Genomic DNA, 26,657 nt, shown 5'->3' with positions numbered 1-26,657 from the left:
ACCCCCCAAAAAAGAAAAATAAAATTCTTTCTTATCTGAAATGTTTTGTCAACATCATACCCCAGTTTTAACCTGGAAGCTTTGTGGAGATATGAAGCTTCCTCTGCCCAGTGATTCATTCCCAGAGTCCTTTTCAACCAGAGAGATTTAAGGAGGGCGTCTGTTCTGAGGTGTTCCTTCACTTTCAGAGCCGTTGATGCTGGCTCTGGGTACTGAAGGGAAAGGAGTGTTTCAAAAAGAGCATAAATAAGAGAGACAGAGAGGCAGGCATATATTGTGAATAAAAAGATAATCCTAATAATAGTTTACATTATCACGAACCAAAGTTTATATGAGCAGCTAAGCCCCCTTTCAAAGTAGAGGGCAGCTGCTGGTACGGCGGAGGAAAATGGTATGTCAGAAATGTGACCTACCTTCAAGTTTGTTTAACTCAGCTGTCAGCCACCGCTTCCTTCCGCCACCTTTCACCAGGATGGGGGTGGAGGCGGCACCCTTTTGTGAAGTGTTTTGTTTGCAAAGGCATGGAACTGTCTCAGGACTGGAAGGCCCTAGTCTCCACTGTTCCTGGGCAGTCCTGACAAAGGCCAGGTCAGCCTCATCAGTCCCCCCAAGGGTGAAAATCGTGACCCCCATCAGAGAAGCAGCCCTGGGGACGCCCTCCTACTCTCCCCCAGGAGTCCAAAGAATGTGTTCCGGATGAACAGTCTTCGTCCCTGGAGGCTGCCAGGAACCTTACGGGAAGGAGGCCGGGAGGCTCAAGGCTGTGCTTACACGAGGGCCTGCCAAATCTTAAAGACCCTCCAGGCATCACGCACTCCCAAAAACACTGCCCCCACATAAACCCCTTTCACCAAAAGCCTTTACATGTGTAAGCTAAATATCTGCACTCAGCAGAGTAACCCAGCCCTTATTCATAGCACACGTAGGATGTGTGGAGCGCAGGGCTAGGCTGTGTGGAAGGGTCTAACAGTAACTGAGATGGGGGCCGAGGGCCCAGGGAAGTGACATTCAGGCAGAAGTGACACACCTGTGTTAACTGTGTGACGACCGGGCAAAGGGGCACCTTTCAGAAGTAGCCAGGGTCACGTTTCCAAATTAGAACAGTGTTACATCTCCGGCCACTTATTTGGAGTTAAATATACCTACAGAAGCAGGAGGTACATGAGAACAGGAGAAATGGTCCCTGTCATTTATCTCCTTTTCAATTTGGATATGAAGCCCATTTCAAGATGTGTCCACCCAGCCAAGAGCTTTCTGCGAAGGCTGAAGCTTCAACCAGCCCCAGGCAGAACAAGGGGTAGAGCCCCAGCAAAGAGTGAACTCCAAGGAGGCCACCTCCTCCCCCGCCCCCTCTCAGCCTCACCTCGGCAGTGTGGCTCATGCTGCTGAAGCACATGAATACACTCAGTGAATGACCAGCTGGTGGCCCTGGGGAGACCTTCAAATGATCTTGCAAGCATAAAGGAATGCCCGTCATTCTTCCGGCAGAGCACCACAAACCACAGGCCACGGAAAAGGGACCACCATTCATGGGGTGTTGGCAAAGGTTCGGGGAAGGTGTTCACAACCAAGCTTTCTTTGGGTGAGGGTACTTAGCTGTACAAGCCGCATGTACCATGCACATCTCAGACCTTCGCATGGGGGATCAAGACACTGTTTGCTCTGCTCCTGTTGCAGGTGGAATCTCTGGTTTAAAACCACCCAGTCCTGGAGCGCCTGGGTGGCTCAGTCGGTTGAGGGTCTGCCTTCGGCTCAGGTCATGATCCCAGGGTCCTGGGATTGAGTTCTGCATCGGGCTCCCTGCTCAGCAGTGAGTCTGTTTCTCCCTCTTCCTCTGTCCCTCTGCCTGCTCATGCACTCTTGCTCGCTCTCAAATAAATATCTTAAAAACAAAACAAAACAGGGGCGCCTGGGTGGCTCAGTGGGTTAAGTGCCTGCCTTCAGCTCAGGTCATGATCCCGGGGTCCTGGGATCGAGCCCCACATCGGGCTCCCTGCTCGGCGGGAAGCCTGCTTCTCCCTCTCCCACTCCCCCTGCTTGTGTTCCCTCTCTCGCTGTCTCTCTCTCTGTCAAATAAATAAATAAAAATCTTTAATAAAAACAAAACAAAACAAAACAAAAAGACACCCCGTCCCTTCCCAGAGCAACCTGTCATCACTCCTATCTAAGCTCAGGACTTCCAGAGCGTGTGACCCCTGAAGGAAGACTCTTCATCCCATCAGCCTTCTCAGTACACACAAGCTGTGGGCCCTGCTGGTCTCTGAATGCGTGACCTCTTCCCCAGCCTCTCATGGTCCCTTACTCGTCTGGCCTGTGTCAGGTGCCAGTCTTCCTGACAGCCAATCGGGCATTCCTGTCTCCTCTCCTGCACATCAGAGGACACCGGTGCGAGCCAGCACGTCTCTGCTTTATCTTCTCTCTCTACCCACCCGTATATTGTAAGTCCAGGTCCTCTGCTCTGGAGGGTAGCCCAGACTCACCCTTATGGACATGAAGGGATTGCTTTTATGGAGCTCTTCCAGAAATGTTCTTAGGGTATCCAAGGGACCCTCACTGGGGACCCACTAAAGCAACACCACCTCAACCTGGGCAGGTGGCAATCACTCAGGATGATAGCTCCTGGACCCGGAGGGAAACCGCGGGGACAGCAAACCCTGGATGAGGAGCTAGGGTGTCTGTGTGTCACAAATTCTCACCTCTTTAGTGTTCTTAATAAGACAGCCTGGTGCAAATGGGGGTGCAAGGGAAACAACAAAAAAAAGTTAATCTCTCAGCTCTGCAATTACTCACATGCAGATTATCTGCCAAACAAACTATTTCTTATCTCTGATCAATCTTTATCTGCAGCTGCCTTTCCCCTGCCCCTGCTACCACCTAGCACATAACCCAAATCCTCGCCTCCCCCGACAGTCGCTGACAGAGTGGTCCAGGCCTCTAGGACTGTCAACACCCCGATGTAATTCAGGGCTCACGGGAGTCTGAGGTAGTGCCCTTGTTTATGGATTCAGTGACTGATTAGGCCCTAAAAGCTTCTGGCCCAGAAGACTAAATGGGTTGAAATCAATCATTAACAGTAGTGTAATGTTAAAAAACAAGTGATGCAAAGGGGCTTCTGGCCATGTGAACAAGGTGGACAAGTACACGGGAAATAAGAGGATGAAAGCACATGGACACGCCGGGGCCATAAACCCCAAAGGCAAATCGACAACGACCAGCAGAGTGGACGGCGCACATTTTGTAAAAAATAAAGTCATCTGTATGTCAATTTCTTTTTTGTCCCTCTCTTTTTTTTTTTTCTTTCGGTTTGCCTCTCTCCTTTTTTTTAAGTTTTTATTTAAATTCCAGTTAGTTAACATACAGTGTCATATCGGTTTCAGGTGTACGAGAGAGTGATTCAACACTTCATACAATGCCTGGTGCTCATCACAACAAGTGCATTCCTATGTCGGAATTTTTTAAAAACTCAAAACCTATATATGTGTGCATGAGGCAAGAGTCCAGGTGGAAACCAAAGTGATCAAACTCAATAAGGAGATGGAATGGGTAGGAGAGACAAACTACTCCCTCTGAATGAAAGGTCCGATTTCTGATTCTTAAGAATTCTAGTCTGACTGTCCTATTTTACAGGTAAGTAAACAGAGTCAGCAGGGTCTCGTGCCCTGTCCAAATCACACTCAGCTGACCTGGGACGCCCTCATCTTGCAGGTCACATTGATGTAAACGGGATAGTCTAACGGTGGCTTCTTTTTTTTTTTTTTTTTAAAGATTTTATTTATTCATTTGACAGAGATAGATACAGCGAGAGAGGGAACACAAGCAGGGGGAGTGGGAGAGGGAGAAGCAGGCCTCCCGCAGAGCGAGGAGCCCAGTGCAGGGCCCGATCCCAGTACCCTGGGATCATGACCTGAGCCGAAGGCAGACGCTTAACGACTGAGACACCCAGGCGCCCCTAACGGTGGCTTCTAACCCAAGACCAGAATTTGTGAGAACTCCAGTAAAACAGGATTAATTTATATTTTTTTTAATGAGGAAATGTGTGATCAATTCAAAATTGACCTTGGAAAATATATAAATGAAGAAAAGATTTACTAGCCAAACTACTGATACAAATAGAATTCCCACCATAATGCTTAAATTCAACTATGTTCATAATATGCTATTAAGTCCGAAAGAATCAATATTCTTATTTTAAAACCCTCATTTATTCATTTAAACCTCTTCCCTAATACTCTCTACTAAGCAACATCTCATCCATACCTCACTTTAAAACTATCAGACTTAAGGGGCACCTGGGTGGCTCAGTCATTGAGCATCTGCCTTCGGCTCAGGTCGTGATCCCGGGGTCCTGGGATCAAGCCCCACATCGGGCTCCCTGCTTGGCAGGAAGCCTGCTTCTCCCTCTCCCACTGCTTCTGTTCCTGCCCTTGCTATCTCTCTCTCTGTCAAATAAATAAAATAAAATCTTTAAAATAAATAAAACTATCAGACTTAAAAGCAATAAAACTTACTCAGAAGGTAAATCAGGTGGAAAGATTTAGTCCTTCTCTAATAAATACAGAATAAGACAAGTATAAGGTACAACCAAAATAACAAACAATAAATAAGAATTATAAATGTCGGGGCACCTGGGTGGCTCAGTCGTTAAGCGTCTGCCTTCAGCTCGGGTCATGATCCCAGGGTCCTGGGATAGAGCCCCACATTGGGCTCCCCGCTCTGCGGGAAGCCTGCTTCTCCCTCTCCTACTCCCCCTGCTTGTGTTCCCTCTCTCGCTGTGTCTCTCTCTGTCAAATAAATAAAATCTTAAAAAATAAATAAATGTCAATATTTTCTAGGATGTAGAAAAATGAGCACACATTCCTCCAATAACAGACTACCACCAATGACTAAGCACTTGCTATGTGGCCAGGTGCAAAGCAAAATGCTTTGCCTTTTGTATCTTATTTAAGTCTCAAAACAATCCCGGGGGATAAACTTATTTAAGACAGTATCTTATTTAAGTCTTAAAACAATCCTGGGGGATAAACTCTTATTAACCCATTATACAGATGAAGAAATTTGCCTGAGGTCATAATAAATGAGAGCAAACAGCAGAGCTGGGATTATAAAACCAAATTTGCCCTCTTCCCAAAATATAATTCTTCATCATTACACAGGGCAAACTGGCAAACAAACATGCAGTAAAACCTACAAAACTTTGCCATGGTAATTCCATTTGGGGGAATACATGCCAAATCAACAAACCAAAATGGCAAAGGGGGCAGGCAGGAAACCAATCTGTATGAAGATGTTGAAGCAGCTTTATAACAACAGTATGTTGGAAACAGCCCAAATGCTTCATCAATGAGGCTTAAGGGCCAAGAAAGGGGGTGCACACAACAATAAAATATTATATGGCCAGTAAAAGTGGCATGTCTGTGAACTATGTCAATACATGGAAATATCTCTAGAAAACAAATTTAACTAATTCAAAGGAATACATGCACCCAATGTTTATAGCAGCATTATCAACAATAGCCAAATTATGGAAACAGCCCAAATGTCCATCGACTAATGAATGGATAAAAAGATGTGGTATATCTATACAACGGAATATTACTTGGCCATCAAAAAGAATGAAATCTTGCCATTTGCAAAGACATGGGTGGAGCTAGAGTGTATATGCTAAGTGAAATAAGTCAGAGAAGGACAAACTACCTTATGATTTCACTCATGTGGAATTTAGGCAAACAAACAAATATGGGAGGGGGAGGCAAACCAAGAAACAGACTCTTAACTACAGAGAACAAACTGATGGTTAGCAGAGAGGAGGTAGGTTGGGGGATGAGGGAAATAGATGATGGGGATTAAGGGGGGCACTTGTCATGATGAGCACAGGGTGATCACTAAATTTTACACCTGAAACTAAAAACAAATGTAAGCAAAAAATAACCATAAAAAATAAATTCAGTGATTACAACCCTGTAGCAAGATGTATGTGTGTGTTCAAGAGTGGAATAACCACATTTAATGTTCATTAAGCACCCCCATCCCTTTCTTTTGCATTAGCTTGAAGTTACCAATTTGTAAAGGCAACACAAGGAGACCCTGCAACAAGATGCTATGATTCAGGATGTCCTTCTCTTCTGGATCCAAAGAAGTGAAGTTTTCATATGAAAATAAAGGAATAGGGGTGCCTGGGTGGCTCAGACGGTTAAGCATCTGCTTTCAGCTTGGGTCATGATCCCAGGGTCCTGGGATCTAACGCCGCATCAGGCTCCCTACTCCAGAGAGCCTGCTTCTCTCTCTCCCTCTGCCTGCCACTCCACCTGCCTGTGTTCTCCCTCTGTCAAATAAATCTTTAAATAAATAAATAAATAAATAAATAAATAAATAAATAAAGGAATGGCTCCACTAATTTTTAAGCCCCTCCCCCCCCATGGTTTAGGCACTTTTTATTTTCCAACTGAAGTATAGTTGACACACTAGGCATTCCTATTTTTAAATCAGATTAAATTGGGTTATAAGCCCTTACCTCATGAACTTTGTTAGCCATTTAGTAAATTTATTTAAGACCTAATATGTCTACAAATTGGAACATAATTTCTGTCACCATTTGGTTTGTACTAATAAGAGGCCACTCTGAATCTTACTCTTTGATAACACATTTGAACATGTAACACTATTTAAGATAACATAAATCCATGGGCCACGGAGGAGGGAAGTTTAAGGGTATCTGAACATAATATGCAGGTTTATGCCCCAAATGCAGTTTTTATAGGATCTCATTCCCTGAAAAGAAAGAAAGATATGCCCACAAGGGTTCTTCACACTCTCTCAGGGTTGGCCGGGGGGCCCAGCACACCCCTAGTCAGGCCACAAATACTCCCTGACACATTGCTCCCTCGGGCCCTCCAATGGCTCCCCATATAACCAATCATCTCATGCTCAATTGAAGAGCATCCAAACTAACTGCTGCATCTTTGATGAAGAACAAGGTTGGGAAGTCCTGGGAGGAACTGGGCCACACTAGATCCACTCTAGAGAAAGAAAAGCAGATTCCTCCGTTCAGCAAGAGTGTCCTCTGTCTGGGCAGATCCCACATCAGTCTTTATTCCAAGGTTCCTTTTCTCTGTCCTTCCCAACCTACACATCCTGTCCACATTCCTGTTTTGCCCTACACTTGGAATGACTTACTATTGTCCCTCAAACATAAAGAACCGCTGGGCTCCGTGTGCACCTGGCACAGAGACAAAGCCCCCAGTATGGCAAGGTCTGCCTTTGATGGTAAGCTGTCCAACATGGTAGCCTCCAGCCATGTGTAGTTATTCTGGTGTAAAGTAATTTGAGTAAAATTTAAAATTCAGTTCCTCAGTTATACTCGCCACATTTCAAGTGCTCAACAGCCACAAGTGGTTAATAGTTACTGAACGGCACAGTGCAGAGAACGCGTCCATCATCACAGAAAGTTCTACTAGACGGCACTGAGCTAAGAAGTTTCAGCACCTACCCACCTGTCGCTGCAATTCCAGGTGACACTGTCTCACAGCTGGACAACTCTTCCCAGCTGTCACCAGGTACCATTTGTCACCTCATCTGACACCAAGGTGACAGCTCAGTTTCACCTTGGCAGCATTTTTTTTATTAAGACATAGTAAAATGGACATTTCTATGAGTTTATACATATATCAATGTCTACATTTGTGTATCCACCACCACAGTCAGCATACAAAACAGTTCCATCATCTCCCCGAAATTCCCTTGTACAGCCTCTTTGTAGTCAAATCCTGCATCTACCCCAAAAACCCTGGCAACCACACTGATCTGGCAGCTTTCTAAAAAAACTCAGATTCCTGGCCTTCCCCTGGAAATCTCACTTAAGCAGGTCTGGGAGGAGGCCTGGAATCTGCACCCTCACCTCCAGCCAACCATGTTCCTCAGGTGATTCTGATATTCAGCCAGGTTTGGGAACTTCTGGGGTAAATTCGGAATCCTGGTTTAATTTAATTATCTGCAAAGTGCTCTCCAGTATCTAGGCTTGCTCTCTTCCCACCCCCATTAGCTGCTCTGTTGCACATGGCAGACATCCATCGCAGGCTGGGTGATCGGAAGGCAGGGCAGGCTCGGCTGCTGGGGGCACGGGCAGGGTAAGAACTCTGTGACTCTGGTTTCTGGCAAGAGAGGCCTCTCTGAATCACGTGGCCTGCCATCCTAATCCCTTCCTGGCTCTTTGTGCCATGGAATCCTCATCTGGCAAAAAAGGAACCACATCAGAAATAATTGCCTACCTCCGAGGCTCGCTGGGAAGCGATGATTTAGATAATACGTTCAAAGGCACCGAGCAGCCAGGACGAAAGGCACCCCTGGCCTGGATACATCATCACCATGCAGGGCTGCCTTTGGATGGAACTCTCCTCACCCTGTTTACCTGATGGATGTGGGAGATCAGGACACAAAGTACAATAAAATTGCAGCCATATAAAAAATAAATAGATAAAAATGTGTTTTCCTCCTAAATGCATGATCCCAAGGGCAAGGTACCAAATTCCATTTTTAAAGGGGAATCCGAAAGAGTCAACATCATCTCAGAAAACCTCCTCTTCTCAGAAAGTAAACAATTACAAAGAGGGTCAACACTTGAGTTTAGCCATTCTCTCTAGCTTCTTCAGCTCTGCTGAGGATTCCTGGAAAACACTTTGAAAAGTTTAAGATGATCAAAGGAAAAGTATGGCCAACACAAGAAATGCTATCATGTAACATCACGTGTTTATTTAGCCCCACCAAGCCAAAGAGAGAAGACTATTTGAAAGGGAGAGAATGCCTGCTTAATCAACTAAAAATGCATTCATTACTATGCTATTCACCGTGGCTTTCCTGAAATCAGACACTTTTGCCCCTAGACCATAAGATTGAAGCGATTTGAAATGAAAATATTTCCTGTCCACTGCTTGCCAGTTTCTAGCCCCAGAGTGATATAACAGATGACATCCAGTACAATAAATGCTTTTATTAACCATAAATTTGAGACTGCTTTAGGGATTTGAAGTATTGGGTTTCATGCTGAAAAAATGTAATGTTATCCACAGACCATCAGTGAGTAACAAAAACAGAGGCACAGGTTATGCTACTTTGATCAAATTATGGCAAAAAAAAAAATTGTCTTTTGCATTTAAAATAGTAGTTGCATTCAGGGCATATCTTCAAGGAGCACCACAATAGTTTAATCATATGTCTTGGAGAGTTTAATGGAAATTCATCCTGAATGCAGATTTCTAGAACCAACAGCTTCTGTTAAACATAAAAGAAGTTGAAAAGTGTTATGAAGCTAAGTGAGCTGAAAAATTCAAATGCTAAAACGGGACCCCTAAATCTGGGTCTGTCAACCTCAGCACTACTGACACACAAAAGATAAATCTTTTATCGGGGAGGGCTGGCTTATGCATTTCAGGGTGTTTAGCAGCATCCCTGGCCCCTAACCACAAAAAGCCAGTAGCAAACCCCTTCCCAGTTGTGACAACCAAAAATGTCTCCAGGGATTCCCCAAATCACCCCCAGTTGAGAACTATTGCTCTGAATCAAAGTCTAGGCCTGCTTAGCAAATGCTGCCTCATTTCTCTTTCGGCAAAGACCATGCATGTCAGAGTTCCAGGGGTCTCGGGGTCTCGCGGCCTCAGCTCTCTGCCCCAGGGCCTCCCTCTGCACAGAAATGGGGAGCCCCAAGTGATTTCTGAAAATCAAAAGCACTCTGCACCTCCTCTCCCACTGAAACCGACGGCAGCACAGCCATGGAAATGAGAACCCTCTCCCCCGTGACCAGAGCAAACTAGCCTAAGCAAAGGCAAGCCGCCACCCCCACCACCACCACCACCAGGCACACCCGGGCCGGGCCTTTGTGTCCGGCACATTCCAGCACAGGAGCGGGCTGCACCGCATCCCTGCCAGCCTCCAGACTCTGCTTTCTGGCCTTTCACTGTCAGGCCAAGGAGGGGACCAGGGACCCGGGGACCCTGCCAGAAAAGAAAATGAAAAGCAAAGGTGAACCTCTGCGGCCCATTCTCTGCGTGCTCAATGTCTCACTATTAGGTTTCGGCATGACATTTCCCGGCCAGCAGGGGAGGGGGCCCGGTCATGAGAGCTGAACAAATGCCTGGGTGCACAGGGCCGCCTGCGCCCTCCCCGTCTCCCCGCACTTATGAATAAAAGATGGAGGGTTTGTCTGGGCCGGTTTCCCGGTACCCTGTAAGAATAACAACTGGCCGCTTGTCGACGTTTTAACTTACTCTAAAAAAGAATCGATAGGAACTTTACAGGTCTTTAACTGTACACGCCCTTACATTGGGGTAAGGACAAAGAAGAGAAAAGCCACGTAATTAGGTAGAAGATAGGAATTCAGGTTAAACTAATGAAACGGTCTGTCTGGAAGTGACTCTAATAAAATAATTTAGGCAACAGGCGATAGCAGAACCAACAGGCTGGGAACTGACTTTGAGGACATGTTTTGAGTGAAGTGGCCTTTCCTGGAAATAAAGTTCAATGTTTTCTTAGCACAAAGGAGAGTAATGACTGAATTTTGGTGTGAGGATGCATTCAACTGGAAACCTGCCCAGGCCAGATAGAGGTTTTAATAGGAACTCGTTCCCAGTTGCAGGGGGCGACAACTACAAGGGCTTGCGACAAGCCTGTGTGAATAGCAAAAGCCTTAAACATTCTCGAGACACCAGAGCCCTAATGTTGAGAGCACAGCTGATTTCAAATACTCTTTAAGGGAAGAGGTTATATTACAGCCTAGCACACATGACACCCTGCGCTTTGGATTCTTAGTAAAGTAAAAGGGAAGCCTTCATGTAAAGCATCTCCTTTTTAAAAAAGACAACAAAAGACTGAACTGGACGAAACCACTGGAAAGGTCTCCATGTGCAACAGTTTCAAGTAGAAAAACCAAATTTTGCTCAGCACTGAAACTGTATCCATATTTGTTACCTACTGATACCTAACACACCACGTTACAATATCATCTTTGGAGGGATCTGGCCAAAATATTGACCCTCATCGGGAGAAAACGAGCAGAAACCTAAATTGTGGGACCGTCCACACCACAAGTGACCTTGACTCTTCAGAATGTGTATTTATGAAGCACCAAAGAAATGGGTGGAAGGACTGTCCTCAATTAAAGGAGACTGAAGAGACAGGATGTCTCTGTAAAAGTGATCTATTTAAGTGGCACCTGGGTGGCGGTTAAGTGTCTGCCTTCGCCTCGGGTCATGATCTCGGGTTCCTGGGATCAAGCCCCGCTGCGCTGGGCTCCCTGCTCAGTGGGGAGTCAGCTTCTCCCTCTCCCTCTGCAGCTCCCTCTGCTGTTCCCCTGCTTGTGCTCTCTCCCTCTCTCAAATAAATAAATAAAATCTTTTTTTTAAAAAAAGTGATCTATTTAAGAGTGATCCTTGTCTGAATCCTGGAACGTGATCAGAGAGAAATCACAAAGGACTGCAAGACAACTGAGGTAGGTGGGGCAAGCAATTGGTGGCTCCAGGCAAAGGGGTAATAGGTGCTCATTTTACTGTGCTTTCAACTTTTCTATAGGCTTGAAAAATTTCAGAATCCAAAATATGGGAGAGAAAGTAAAGAGAAGCCCAGGTACCAGTGCTGGGGGCAGGGGGGTGGGGGGTAGCTATGCAGGAACAATTTCACCTTCCTGTTTAGTTTCAGAAAATACATGCCCAAAATATTACTAATGTTTTTTAAAGGAAAATTACATAAAGTCTTAATACAGCATAGGTCTAGGATAAAAATAAAATGTAGAAAACATAATAATACATTATTCACTTAACTGGGCAAGGGAGGTGGGGATGTGCACACAGCAGACATTTAAGACATTCATGTTTCTGCTTTTAAACAAGTCATATGTCCTTTAAAAGGCGCTTTATGCCTTTCCCTAAAACTCTTCTCCTGCAATTTATCATTCTCTTTCTCATGTCAGAAAGCCTACTAATTTAAAAACTTTTTAGAACAGCTCTTTAAAACCCCCCTGCCTTCCGCCCAAAGTCTCCCCCCATTATCCACCCTCATCTTTCTTTAATGAGATAAAAGCAATAATTACACTAGTCTTGACCAACTCGAAAACTAGGCACTTAAAAAGAAAAGTGTGACCCTTTAAGTAAAAGGAAGAAAGCTCAGTAAATGGGAAATGTGCTCAAGTGTAAAGATATGGGGGTAGAATTTCTGTCTCTTGAGGACTTCAAAACCCAGGGAGGAGAACAATGAGAGAGGCAGCGTGTCCAGAGCAGCCTTATGAGGGACCTGGGGGACTGTCACCTTGGGCGAGTCAGACACTGGGAACCCACAGCTCCCACCGCCCAAGCAGCCTTTGGGCAGCACAACCAGATGTTATATTTTCTCTGCTTAATTTCGGTAAAACTCCATGACCTCTTTCTCAAATTAAAAAGGCAATGCTATTTTTTTTTAAACCACAGGAGCTATCTTTAGTGAAGCCTTCTAAGGATTTCATTAATTCATAGCCAGCCAACCAGGACCTTTCCCACAGTCTCCCACAAAAAAGCCCGGGAAGTCACTGACTGCTTGGCTGGATCTGAATATGAGCAGAGGTAAGATCAGAAATATCTAGTTCCTCCCAGAGGGAGGCAAGCCATGAAAATCAAAGGCGGGCAAAAACTCATTACCACAGCTGGCCGGCAAACCCACTGCCCTGGAAAGAAGGCAGAGAGCATCTTTGATTCTGGATGGACTGTCTAGTGACTTCAGAAAATGAAACGTGTTCACAACCAGAGGGGATGAAACAAAACGAGACCCATACATCTGTTAAAAAGACAAAGATTTCCTACCAACTGGCCAGCTGCTGCCAGGGAATGAGAATCATTTCATAAAGTCCAAAACCAGGATGCATGGTTAGCACCGGACAGTAACTTTTACATTTTTTTTTTTTAATCCACAGTGCATCGTAAACTGCACAGTCCAGACATCTCTTGAAGCAACCAACACTTTTCAAGGTGTGATCCCCATCCAATCCCGGCCCAATCACCACCTCAGTCATCCCCTGGACCATCCTGCAGCCCAGCAGTTGGCCAGGGTGGGCACATGGTGCCAATAATCTATGATGTGACTAGGCGGAGCATATTTTATGCTAACTCTGAGCACCTAATGCCACGTGATGCACTAATGTCGAGAAAACACAAGAAACCCCAGAACTTCAGAGGATATCTGTATGACAGTTGCTCACCTTCCAGGTCACCTCAGCAGAGATACCACCCTCCCACCACCCCCGAGATCATCCGCATTTACACCATCATTCTCACCACCGACTGTAATTTCCTGCAGAGCACTTGGTCATTCAAGGAACATGCAGGGAGAACCTGCTATATGCCGGCCCCTGATCTCCCAATGCGGCAGGAAACAAAACAGATACGGGCCCTGACCTCATGCCTCGGACACCGCAGTGGGGGAGACAGGCAGACAAGAAAACACCATGGGTGTCTCCCAGTGAAAAGTTCTGTGGAGAAAAACAAAGTGAGGAAAAGAAGGCAGGTTGCTATTTCAAACAGGCTGGTCACGTCGCTACCCCGTTGTCCTGCTTGTCTCCATGCTACAGTTGAAGATCCAGAAATTGGGCCCAGCGTGTAGAAAGCACCAAATACACACTGAGTGAAGAAATGGCCACTGAGGGTCACTCTTATCAAACCATTCATCTGCTGGAAAAACCCGTCAAGCCTCATGGTTCCTGACAGGTGCATGCAGACAAAATTCAAGGCACCGTACATCCCAACCTACATCCTCAGCCTTCCTGTCCCCACCCCGTGCAAGGAACCACTCTGCCCCAGCTTTGCCACTTCTTTCTTTCTGCCACACTTTTCTTTCAAAGGATCTCCCCACCTCCTGTTTCCATTTACAGAGGGGGGGCTGCCTTTTTTGGCCATCCAATCCCTTCACTAATCCCTTCTTCTAAGCCTCCTCTGAACCATCCGAGTTAAGTTTCTTCTTCATAAACAAATCAAGTTTCCTCTTCTTCTTCAATGCATCACTGCAAAAGGCTGGATGCATTCTCACTAAACCTGGAGGCATGATGGGGTGGGTGTGACTTTGCTACAAGCAGGCTTTCTGGCCCAGGTGAAATTCACATGGGGAGGCCAGGGGAGGGGGAGCACGTCGTGGAGAAGCCTCCCAGAGAAAGGTGAGCCTCCTCCAAAGCAGGGGAAACTAAGGCAGACCAGGAAGCCAGAATTACTGGGAACCAATGGGGACAAGGGCTAAAAAGCCAGATTTCCAAAGGTGCCAAGCAGGGCCTCAGGCATTGGCACATCCACACTGGCAGCTTCATAGGCAGAATGTTCTAGTTTGAGGAGCAGCAGGAACTGTGGTTCGTGTTTCTCTGGGAGGAGCGGGGAGGTGCAGAGAGAGGACGAGAGTTCCCTGTACCTTGGAATCCTTCCTGCACCTCCCTGTTTCGGGGCCCCTATGCCTTTCTCTTGCAGCCCCAGCTGGGTGGGGAGCCACTGCAGACAGGGGAGAGGGCCTGGTCCTACTGTCTTTGTCTTTTCCCTGGAAAACGTAAGTAAACTACAAAACCACACCAAGACTTGACACGGTGTAGCTGCTCAAAAAAACGGTGTCTTCCCTCCTCACTCCAGATGAGTCTTCCTGAACTTCAGATATTGAGCAGTTACAACAAATCCTAACCATGTGAGTGCCTGTGCCCCACCCAGAACCAATGTGGACCGCCCCCCGGCCCCCAGAGGAAGGCAGCAATTAACAGTCACTCAGCAGGGCCCACACTTGCTAGGGCCGACGGTTTGCGCATCGGTCTGGATTACATTGCATTTTCCTCTGGTAAAAGGGGGGCCATTTCAGAAGAGGAGAAACCAGAAATCACCTGGACAGAATAAAATCACAAAGAAAGGGTTTTTAAACATATGGCCTGTCTTAGGAAAATGCACTTCTCCGTTCCAAGGAAACCCTCCCTCTATCCCCATCTCAGAACAGAAGTCTGGGGCCATAGCCAGCACTTTTTAAAGAGTCACCATTCAATGGGAGGGGATGGGCTTGGGGGGTGTCGTCCTACAAAACTGACAAAACAGAACCCTTGGAAAAACTCCTAGTTTTTAAGGAAATAAAGTTTTTAAATCTAAAAAGGTTATATTTAAAGCCTAATCCCTCATGATTTCAAAAGGATTCATCTGAAGTATTCATTTAACATGTGAAATGTAAATATCCATCCGAACATTTAATTAATGCTATCAATTTCCATTGCCTTTCAAAGTTGCCGCTTCAGTTTTATAGGACATTTCTGATGAGTTCAAGCAACATTCCCTAAAATGTAGTAATTTTAATGAAAAAGCCTCATGATTAATATCATGATTAATGTTCAGGTTTGGAATGAAGGAACACACAATAAAATGAACATTTATTAAGTTTCCAACAACCTTGCCATCTACTGCCCTTTCAACTCTTAAGGTACCAGCCTTATGCAAATAAGACATTTTACCATTAGGTTTACTATAAAACCAATGCTTCTTAAAAGTGCAGCTTTTTTTAATACAAGTAGTTTCCATTCATGCTATTAAATCAGACAATTTATAGACCACCTTCCGTTTTAGAAGAGAATCATGTGTGTTCACATCACATCTTTATTTTGTCCTCCACCCAGTGATTTGTTGAGGACAGCTGGTACCTATTAAGTCCCCCCTTTAAATGTTGTAGCCTTAATTAGCTACATCCACCTTCCCCCGACATTTCCAAACAAGGAACCAAAGCAAAGGGAAGCCGTTTTTTATCACAGATGCTTTGAACAATGGAGTTGTAAATGTTAAAATAATAGTCTCCTTTAGAAACCAGCTAGTTATTCCTTTTTTAGGCTCCATCACAGAAAACAGGGTACATGCAGTGTTTAAATGTTCAGTGTTTGTTACTTAGGTAATTTTTAGTTCCACGCCTGCTGTTATTAATTAAACTTTCCCAAGATACTGCTTGGGAAAAGGTGAGGGACACTCTCCCCAGAGATATTCTTGGTATGATTTAGGCTGCACACTTCTTACTTGGGACTTCTGAGCCCATGAAACCAGCAGACAGAATCTGCAAGGAGAGAATAAGCCTGGTATGGTTTTCTATGAACAGATATCATGCTCTTCCCAAATAATAGACTTTCCAACTCACACAATGAGAAATCCACTTGATTGTAGGACCTTAACCTACCACGTGTAGATTTAACACACTGATTTGGTTACAATGTAGACTTCCCTTCTTTTCAAAAACAAAAAACAAAGTAATCTATGATGCACTCAGGACTTCAAGTGTGAATTATGTCAACCAGCTAAATTTTGAGCAAGATAAGGAGCTATCTCTAGGATTGCCCCCTTAGATTTGGTTTCTTCTTAGAGATTTGCCCCAGCTTTAATCTGCAGTAAGACTATCTGTTTCAGTAGGATGTGCTCTCTCCTGGGCTTGTGTCTTTTCAATCAGCCAGTGGCCCTGCCGGGTTTAGAGTGGCAGAGAGGAAGTGGCCTGTGGTTAAAGAGGAAATTCCAAGGCATTTTAATAGAGCAAATAGTCTCTTTACTTCCCACAGGGAAGAGCTTCAAAGGCCCCAGGCCCTGGAGGAGACAATGTGTTGTGGGGCCATCAGTCACCTAATCGTGTGTCAGGACCATTCAGAATGTCCCAGCAGCCAAGACAAACACAGCCCAGGAAGACATTGCCTCCCACTGGAGGAGCAAGTCAGGCTGCTGGGAGATGGGGCCCCGTGGCACCAGCACAGACAGGCCCCCTGAGCTTGCTGAGGGCAGAAGACCTCCAAATTTGGGGGAGACATGAAACAGAAAAGGTCTCAGCTGCCAGGGTAGAGTGCAGGAGAAAGGTCTCCTCTGAGGGCACTGCCCTCCCACCCCCCACCCCAGCCTGTCAAGCTTCTAGGGGTACCTGGGTCCCACCACCTCAGCCCATACTCTTACAAATGGGGGGGGTAAGCTTCCAGAAGCCTAAAAGCCCATCCATCAGAGGCAGACACAAGAGGGAGTGAGAAACGAAAATGTACAATTAATTGCTGATGGGGTGGCCCCAGCCGCAGCAGACATCTGCTGGGCATGGTATGTGAACAGCTCAGGGACCGATGAGGGGAAAAGAGGGTCTAAAAGCTTAAACACACACACATTTTAGGCCAAATGAAGCATGAAAAATACTCAACTTAAAGACTTACAAAAGCATTAGCAGTTCTTTCCTTCGTAGGGACGCTGGTAAGGTTTGAACTGCAGAGAATATGATTTGGATCCTATCCTACTCTTTCCTAAGACTGTTTTCCAGACAAGCCCAGCTGTTCTGGGGAGGAACCCATGGACGCGTCAGGGTCGCCTTCACTCCCAACCTCCCCTTCAACCCCAGGCTAAAGGCATCCACCCAAACCAGGGTGCCTGTCCCAGCTGGCTCCCCTGGACCCCCTTAACCAGCCTGACCCCTTTCACTGGCCAGGGCTCTGACAAAGTCTCCACTTCCTCTCTAAATTCAGGCAAGTAATTTAAAGTCAAACTCTGATTTTAAATGTTTAGAATGTGGTTTCTCTCCCCCTTCTCTGGCCCTGGGGAAGTTCTGTCTCCTAAAGCAGTGGCTCTCAACATTGAGAGAGCATCAGAAGAATTTGTTAAAAATGCCAATTCCTGAACCCCCATCTCACTCCCATTCTGGTCGCATTAGCCTTGAATATGCATTTTTAACGAACTCCCAAAGGAATCCTGATACTGGAAGCCCCTAGACTTTGAGAAATTGTGTTCAGAGGGAAAGGGTCCACAGCCGGTACTTACTTGCCAGTCTCACTCACCCAGCTGTATCCCCTTGTTAATACAACTAGCACAATGCCCCAGGCACTGCAGGGGCTCTGGGGTTGGGGGGGGTCGATGGGATGGATGGGGGAGGGGAGAGAAGGGAGGGCAGTTCAAGAGAGATGGACCCGCGCCAGGAGGATTCCCAATTAACGCGGCAAAACAGGCTGGAGGAAAGCATCGCAGTTCTTATAAAAATGTCTCTCTGAAAAATGTGTCAACCAGGGCTGGGTCATTTTTTAACCAATAATTCTGTAAGAGACACAAGAGCATGTATAACATGGAAGACATGCCCACAACACAGGCAGACCAGATGCAGGCTAGGGAGCCATGAGCTGCAAGTGAATGAAAACGCATCCAATTCAGAATCAAATAAACATGCCTGGGCCCACAGCCAAGGAGAGTTCTTGGATTGGACTTTTATCAGGACCTAAATTTTAACCAGCTGGAACTTATTCTTTTCCAAGTACCACCCTATTCCTTCCTACCTTTTGAGATGAAGTATTTGCCTTAAATGGGAAACTTGCACTTCATTGTAAAGATGATGCCAGCATTCTGGCTTCCTGAATTCCTGAAGGAGCGGGCTTTTTGCAGGGTAGACATTTGTTTCAGAGATAAAAGACCAGAGAAGATGTACCCCATTTAGATAGAAGGGCATGTCTTGTTCCCTCCTTCTCCACTGCAGGAAACACCACTAAATAAAAACCCGGGGAGCCGATGCCTAATTCTTTGTTCTATCAGTGTATTTTGAACAACTAGCAAGACGAGGGAATAAAAACCTCAGCGCAAATGACTGATAGAAAGTTACCCATCACAAACGAAAACATTCCACTATCAAGAAGCAAGAGTAAAGATCCAGTGTAAATGAGGATACCAGTTTTAGAAATTGTTACTTCTTTGGGAAAATTGTATTTATTACTCCAAGAGCAACTTTACCTGGCAAGGGCCCTAAGGGATTTTTTTAAGTAGTCAAGGAAGTGTGCCCACAACTCATTTCTAAAACACTAAGCTGTGTTCAAGATGGTATCGGCCCCTTAATTGCCCCACTAATAATAGGAAGGTTGTGAAATCTGACCATTTAAACCAGACCAGCTCCTCAGAGAGCCTCCCCAAAGGATGTGTTAGAAAAGCTGCTGAAGGTTCGCTGGTTGCAGTCACCTTGCAAGTCCTGGGAAAATACACAGTGCTGTAGGGGCAAGAATTCCTGGAACAAATGCTCCCTGGAGATCAAGAGGGTCATTTGCTCAGTTCCTCTGCAGCACCCAGATCCTGCAGGACTCACGTCTCCATCCTGCTGTCCCCCTCTCAGGTTCCATGTGACCTGGACCCACAGGAAGTCTCCTGTTTGATTCACACATAATTAACCCTTCTTTTATGTCTGCATGGCCCCAACTAGACTGTAAGCAACATCAGAACTGAGACCAACATCTATGAGCTGAATACCCACCATCTGATAGGGGACTCCGACGTGAATCAAGGGCCCAAATCACTGTACACCAGTATTCACTGGCCAGTCCTCTGACAGAGCAACTTTTGGAAGACCCGATGTAGGGAGGTGGGGGCAGGGAAGGCTTCCTGCAGGAAGTGCAGGAGGGAGGCTGAGGTGTAAAGAGAAGGAACACAGACAGGAACAGCATGTGCAAAAGCCTGTTGCAGAGAGGACACTGGAGCTCAGTGCTCTCATCTCTCCAACCACTTCCTAAAATCATCACTTAATACAGAATTTAGCAGGAAGGCTGCAGGGTCTAATTGGGCTCAGCCAAGATTTATGGGCTCTGAGGCCACCAAGATGAGGTTAAGTGCCTGGCTAAAGAAACCTGTCCTAAGACACAGATGTGAGTAAATATTGACAATGCAGTGTGGTGAGAACTAAAGTGCAAGGACCTGCATGAGAAGAAAAAGCAAGGGGAATGGCATTCAGGGAAGGCTTCCCAGAGATGGTATCACCTGAGCTGAGTCTTAGGACAAGCAGAAGGTTCTCAGGGGAGGAAACGGCATCCTAGGAGCAGAGAAAGCATGCCTCAGCAGCGCAAAGGGCACAAAAGTTAGGGACAGGCTGGAAAGCTAGGTATGCAAGGCAGGTGGGCAAGAGGGGTTGGGGAGAGCTGGTGGCTCCATCAGATGCACCAAAAGGCAAGTCCAGGAGGGAAGGAGCCATGCATCAGGTTGGGAAGAGTGTGGAATCTGGGAGATGGCCCAGAGGCTTCCATGCTCATTCAAGAAGGGATGAAAATGATCCAAGGAGAGAATTAGTGAGACCAAGGTAAAAGCTGTTGAGGTCACCCCCAACTAGGAGTTGTGGTGAGAGAAAAGAAGTCAGCCTGAGTGTGAGGCTTCTGGGGTGGGGGCCACCATTAATTCGGGGCAGGGGTACACAGGGGAAATGAACACATTCCCACAGGCATAGAGAACAAAACCATCAGCTTAGCTCCTTTGGGTCACTATTATACCCAAAACATTAAATCTTCCCAAGCTTTGTGAACTGACACATGAAGCTACTTAGACGATTGCAGAAAAACAGCAACTTGGACTGATCCACCTATGCTGTCATTTGTAAACTCAAAATAAAATACATGTGATTTTCTTACAGTTATTCAAAAGCCAAAATATCCATTTAAATCCAAAAAGTTTAGCAGGATTAATAAGTCAATATGAGATAGCCTTAAGGAAAACTTTTTGATCTAAAAACTGGGGAAAACTTGGTATCTTAAAAAATAATAATTGTGATATTTTACCAAAATGTGACGTTTTACTCAAACAGGAAGGTTATATTCACTATGGGGTTGGTGGTGGGAGGGTGTGTTATAGCTCCCTATAGTGAGGCTACTAGGTTTGAAGATATCTCAGCTGCCTGGCTCATACCTGGTTTTCTGTACTGTGTTTCTCTGAATGTGGGACAAGGCAGCTGGAAGCACCAGCCTGAGACTCTAAAAGGGTGCCAGGTCCTAGGCCTTGACGGTGCTGAGGCCATTCAGAACATCCCAAAAGAGGTGAGTTAACCTTGTTCTAAGTAAAGCACCCAACTCTCAGCGCAATAGCGCTGGGATAACTAGGAAATCCCCATTTATTCCCATTTTTCAGGTGGAGAAACTGGAGCCCAGGAGCAGAGCCAAGGTCATGTCCGTGGCTGCCTGAGTGCAAAGCCCTCACAAGCCCTCCACAAGTCTAAAGGCCTTGAGTGCCCTGACGCCTGGCAGCCCTGGCTTGGGTGGGCGGTGCGGGGCAGACAGATGCAGTCTCCGGGTCCTGGGGCCGCCCAAGCCCAGGAACCCTGGTGGGGACCGGGGACCGCAGCATCCCCGCGCACACCGCCCCCCACCCTATGCCCCACCACCCGGGACAGCATCAAAGTGCTCAGTTACTGGGAGAAGGCTCCAAACAACAAGGCTAAGTCTGTGCACCTCTCCAGTCTCCTCTGGAGCATCTGACCGAGGTAACAAACTCATGCCTTCCTTTGGCCTAGAAAAATATCCGCCAAGTCAAGCTGGGGCCAGGGAGAGGGGGTGTAGGTCATCCGTGAGACCATTCGCTAGACGAAGGGCTGAACGGGGAGCAAAATTTCCCAGCAAGTCAGGAATCGGGGGTGGGGTGAAAGTGGGGTAAAACGGCCCAGCCTAGAAGGAACAATGCGGCCACGAGAGGGGGCGCATCCCGCCCCAGCGCTCCGGGTCCCCACCCTGGCAGTCCCGGGCCTCTGCAGAGTTGTGGACCGGACGGGTGGACTACAGGACCACTCCTGCTCCAAAACGCTCCCAGTCGGGACAGCTCGGAGCATCACAGCCCCGGGGCGAAGGTGGTACGGGTTCGGGAACAAAGGGTGGGGCGCCCTTCTCCCGCCCGCCGCGGGACGCCCCTCTCGCTCGCCCTCTGGAAGCCGGACCCCGGCCAGTGGCCGCGCCTCATTAACAACACAAAGCCGGGGGTCGGGCGGCCCCTTTCATCCCGGCGGGGGCTGGTGGACGCGCGCCCCGGGAGGGAGGGAAGAAGGGCGGGAGCAGCGGGGATCCCAGCCCTGCCGCTGACTCGGCGTAGGGCAGGCACGTCGGCACCCGTTCGGCTGCCGGCAAGCACCTGTGCGCACCGCGCCCGCCGCGCTTTTGGGGACGACGAGAAGTTTCTCCTTACCCTCCAGCCGCAGGTGTCCGCGCCCCGCGCTCTGCTGGAGCCGCCCGCGGCCACGGCCAGCTGCGAGCCGTTGAGGCAGGCGTTGACCGTGAAGAAGACGGAGCAGAGCTGCAGCCACGGGGCCATGGCCGTGCGCTCGCCCAGCCCTACCCTACTCTGCACCCCAGCTCCCTGCCTCTGGCCAGCCCTAAGTGGGCGGTGGCGCCGGCGGCGGCGGCGGCGGAGCTGGCCGCACCACCGAGCATGCGCTGCCGGCCCGCGCCCTGCCCTTTCACTCCGGGCCCCGCCCCCAGCCCCCGACTTTAGCGCTCTGGCCACGCCCCTCCAGCCCAGCCCTCTTTCTTGGCCCCGCCCCGCCCTGTAGTCCACCCCCAACTATGGCCACACCCCGAATCTCCAGTGAGGAGAGGGGAGCTGCAGTTTTTTCCCCCTCACCTGACAGGTCTTTTTTTTAATCCAAGGGATATGTCCAAGTGATGCCTGCTCCCAGCAATAAACTCAGGAAAACAGAAAGAATATAATAATAATGGTTTTAAAAATAATTTAATCAGCACCTACTATTTGCCAGGCCTCTTCTTGAATCTTCCCAACCGCACAGGGAAGTGTCAGTATTATTCTTGTCCCAGTTTCTGGCACAGAAAAGTGAGGGTAATGTGATGGTTAGAAAAATCCTGGCTGAGACCTCTGACAAATGACTTGCTCTCTCCATGTTACTGTTCCTGCCCCCTGTAAACTGGAATAACAAAAAGTATGCTAGTCTGGGGAGGATTCTACTGCTTAGCACATAGCAAGTGCTCAATAAATGCTACATTCTATCATTAACCGACTTGCATAACGTCACCCAGCTGGTACCTACTGAGATTCACATCCAGATCTGGCAAAAACAATACTCTTAACCACTACACTTGTCAGACTTACCATTGCGAAATGGGTAGGAAGCTGAGGCTGAGAGAAGTGGAGTAGCCAAGGTCATATGACTTCACCACGAGCCCCTTCCCACTTTGACTTGTATCTCTGTACCTGAATCCCACCACTTCACTGTCCTCCACCCTGCCCCTCATCTCTGCTACCACCTCTTCCTTCCTAAGGGCTAAATTGCCTCCTTCCACTTTCATCCCAATATATGATGCATTTCTCCACTTGAATCCAGAGTGATCTCCGAAAGGTAAATCAGGTCACTGACTTCTGATTAAAAATCCTCTGTGGTGGCATTTATTCAATGACCATTTACAATAAAATCCATACTGGCCCCACCTCCCCCCACATTATCTTTTCCCACTCTGCCTTCACTACCTGGCTCCAAGCTGTGTGGACTTGCCCACTCAACTGCATCTTCGTCTTCTTGTCTCAGTAAACCTTGGAGACTCTGTCCAAAAGGCGTCTTCCTCTACATGACTCAGTAAACCTTGGAGACTCTGTCCAAAAGGCGTCTTCCTCTACATGACTCTCTCCTTCTAGGGTCCAGAATCCCCTCCTTCTCCTTGTCTGTCAGGCCTAAGTATGGTGACAGTTCAGCTGCTGCTAACATTGTGTTCCTCTACTTTCCCTCATGACTCCACACACCCTGCACATACCTCTGTTCTTAAACTCTCTACAGAGGTAGAAGTAGACCCAGTTTGGCATGCTACCCCCGTGGAGAATGAAGACTCTTCTCAGTAAACTAGCAGAAGTCCTGGAGACTGGCTCTGACAAGACCACTTTGGAACCAGGGAGCAGAGCCAGCTTCACCTGAACCCCAGAGGCTGGAAGTGGAAAACAACAGTTGTCCAGAGAAAACTGGCACTGTTGCCAGAGAAAGCGAGGATGGATACTGGGTTTACCAAACAACAGTGTCCATCACAAGACCCAGGTGCTAAGATGTCCTGTCCATGTGCACCACAGGACAGAAATGTTTTATTTTTCATCTCACTGCCGGGATACTCAGGAATTCAGCCAGACCCAGTGAAAGCAAGCACCACAACTTCCTTGGTCATCCAGAAGAACCAGGATCCACAGAAAGTTGCCTGTAGAGTAGCCTTCTCTGAATAGACCTCACACAATGTTACCCTTCTGGGGGAGCTGTTGGTTCAATGCTCTGCTCCTTTCCAGGCCTCCCTGACACTCTTGGTACTCCTCTCTGGGTCATTCCCAGCTCCCATAGCAGGGAATCTTAGGAGTTTACCATGAATATCAGGGGTACCAGGGGCTGAGACAAGGCCGGGACCACACATGGGTGTTGATGAAACACCATGGAAACCATGAGGATGCCTGCTCCTTGAGCTTCTTAACCTATATAACATTCCAGCCTAGATATGCTTCATAATCTATGAAGGACTTCTGTCCTGAGGGACTTCTCTTATAATCAGTGATTCAAAAATATCCTCACACATTTCTCTTGATGCATCCATTCAACTATTTTCTTAAGATATATTCTTAGAGGGGCCCCTGGGTGGCTCAGTCATTAAGTGTCTGCCTTCGGCTCAGGTTATGATCCCGGGGTCCTAGGATCAAGCCCCGCATCAGGCTCCCTGCTCAGTGGGAAGCCTGCTTCTCCCTCTCCCACTCCCCCTGCTGTGTTCCCTCTCTCGCTGTCTCTCTCTCTGTCAAATAAATAAATAAAATCTTTTAAAAAGATCCATTTCTAGAATAAGAATAGCTAGATTATATACACATTTAAAATGCCAAACTGCTCAGTATGTACTGCATTCTAATATATACATTATATATTATATTATATATTAAAATATTATATAAATAATATTTTTTAAGTAGGCTCCACACCCATCGAGGGGGTTGAACTCACAACCCTGACATCAAGAGTCACACGCTCCACCACCTGAGCCAGCCAGGAGCCCCATCTACGGCAATCTTAATTGGCCTTTCTGGTTAATAATGAGGTGGACCATGTTCCCACGTATTTAGTGGCCATTTGCATTTCTTCTTTGTTCCAGGATTGGATTCTAGGAAAAGGAAGAGTACTTGGAGTTTATGGCTAAGGGAGAGACTTAAGGAGAGCACTGGGGAGTAGAGCATTTCTTCTTGGGTTTTAATCACATCACCATATGACTGAGCGGCCAGGGAAGGCAGAGCAACACTCCCGTTCCCTTTCCAGTCTCCACGCCAACCCACAGCTCACTGCCCGACCTGGCAAGTGGCAGCTTCTGAAAACATGCTGCAGAGTTCAGAGTGCTCCAACTAAAGCACTACAGAACACAAGAGAGAAAGGACCTCAGTGTCCATTCTAAAACTTGTTAGACTGATATCCCTCAGGACCAGGGACTGAGATGCCCTCCTATTGACCTTCTAAGGAGGCCTTAAGCATGGGGGATGGGGGGGAGAACCACGTACATCAAAGGGTCAAATTTGGTCAGGTAATAAACTGATATTTGGCAACATTCTCCCCATTCTGGTCTTCTCCATTGATTCTTTGCCTCTCATCCCCTCTTTTTACCCTGGATCTTTCAGAATATTTATGAGGCTGTAGGAAGTGAACCTCTGTACTGAGAGCTGAGATAAAATGAGGGGGCCAGGCCCCTACATGGCCTCCATGGACCATACCTTCCTCCAGACCACAGCTGAGCCCAGCTGTGTAGGTGACAGGAGGATGAGGCCGTCCTCAAATACAATACATGGGCTCACCTACCACAGTCGATTGCCTGGGCTCCAGTCACAATTTCAGCCACCCCTCACTATCCCTGACTGATTCACCTCTCTGCCCCTAGTGCCTGGCTCTCTTACGGGCACACATCAGTGGGCAAGAAACTGTTGCTGCCTCCACTCCTGTTTGGGATGATGCTAGGGATTAAACAGATTAAATCACCTTTAAATAAGCTGTTGATGAAATGCAAATATACTTCCCCAATTTACCTAGAATCTAACCAGATAAGAAAAACCCTTAACACAAAGACTGGATTTTGTTAGGCGTCAAATTATCCCCAGAAACATAAGAAAGGATAAAGTGATGATGGAAATAATTTGTATCCTGAAATCATTTTTAGCAGAGAAGACCATTTTAATAAGCAGTGGTTAGAAGCAGTGGGCCAAAATTCTAATTTATTTTTGGTATTACTCAAGTAGTATGTTTTATATACTAATCAAGACATTAAAGGCAAAGAGTGCCCCTCCCCCCCCGCCAGGCTCTCAGCAGGCTGAGGGGGTGCAAGTTTCCCGAGGCTCTGGGGGAGCACCATGGTGCTGAGAGCCCCAGCCTCTGTCAGAGCCCTCTATAGAGGCTGGCTGGATGCCAGTCTGGCCAGGGGCAGTCTTGGCTCCCACGAAGTAGGTGTCCCTTCACCCGCCCCCCTCCACCCCGCCCCCCCCTACACACACACACACACACACACACGCACACACACACACACACAGTCTCTGCTTGGGGCGCCCCGCAGCCTTCCCAAACTGGTCTTGATTCCTCCCAGACTGCCCAGACGCTCGGAACGAGGACGGGCGTTAGACCTGGAGAGGATGACCGAACCCCACGCCCCGGAATCCACGGGCCCTCACCCCCAGAGTGCCGGGGGCGGTGGGTTCTGCTGCCACAAAACAGAATTCATGAGTGCAGCGCCACTTCCCATTTTTTTCCCCAGGAGGGAAAGGGGACAGGGGCGCCCAGGCTCCACGGTAACCGCTAGGGGGCGCGCGTGGTCCAGGTCGGAGACGCTCGAACAATCTCGGACGGCGCCGCCCCGCGAGCATATCATCCCGGGACAAAACCCCCGGTGCAGGTGCAAGTGCTCGCTGTTACCAGAGCTGGTGCTAAGT

At 47.4% G+C, this 26,657-nt stretch overlaps 1 protein-coding gene across 1 annotated transcript in view; it reads right to left on the bottom strand.

Moving 5' to 3' along the window:
- IL17RD (interleukin 17 receptor D) overlaps positions 1–22,043 on the bottom strand; it is a 62,648-nt gene extending 40,605 nt beyond the window's left edge. The window contains exon 1 of the mRNA XM_021695116.1: positions 21,918–22,043. Coding sequence (XP_021550791.1) covers positions 21,918–22,043 — 126 coding nt within the window. The remainder of the gene's footprint in view (positions 1–21,917) is intronic.
- Positions 22,044–26,657: the final 4,614 nt, after the last annotated feature.

The sequence above is a fragment of the Neomonachus schauinslandi genome, chromosome 1, assembly GCF_002201575.2.
Source record: "Neomonachus schauinslandi chromosome 1, ASM220157v2, whole genome shotgun sequence".
Taxonomy (NCBI): Eukaryota; Metazoa; Chordata; class Mammalia; order Carnivora; family Phocidae; genus Neomonachus; species Neomonachus schauinslandi.
Note: the sequence above shows the minus strand (reverse complement) of the source record. Positions and strands in the feature narration are given on the sequence as shown.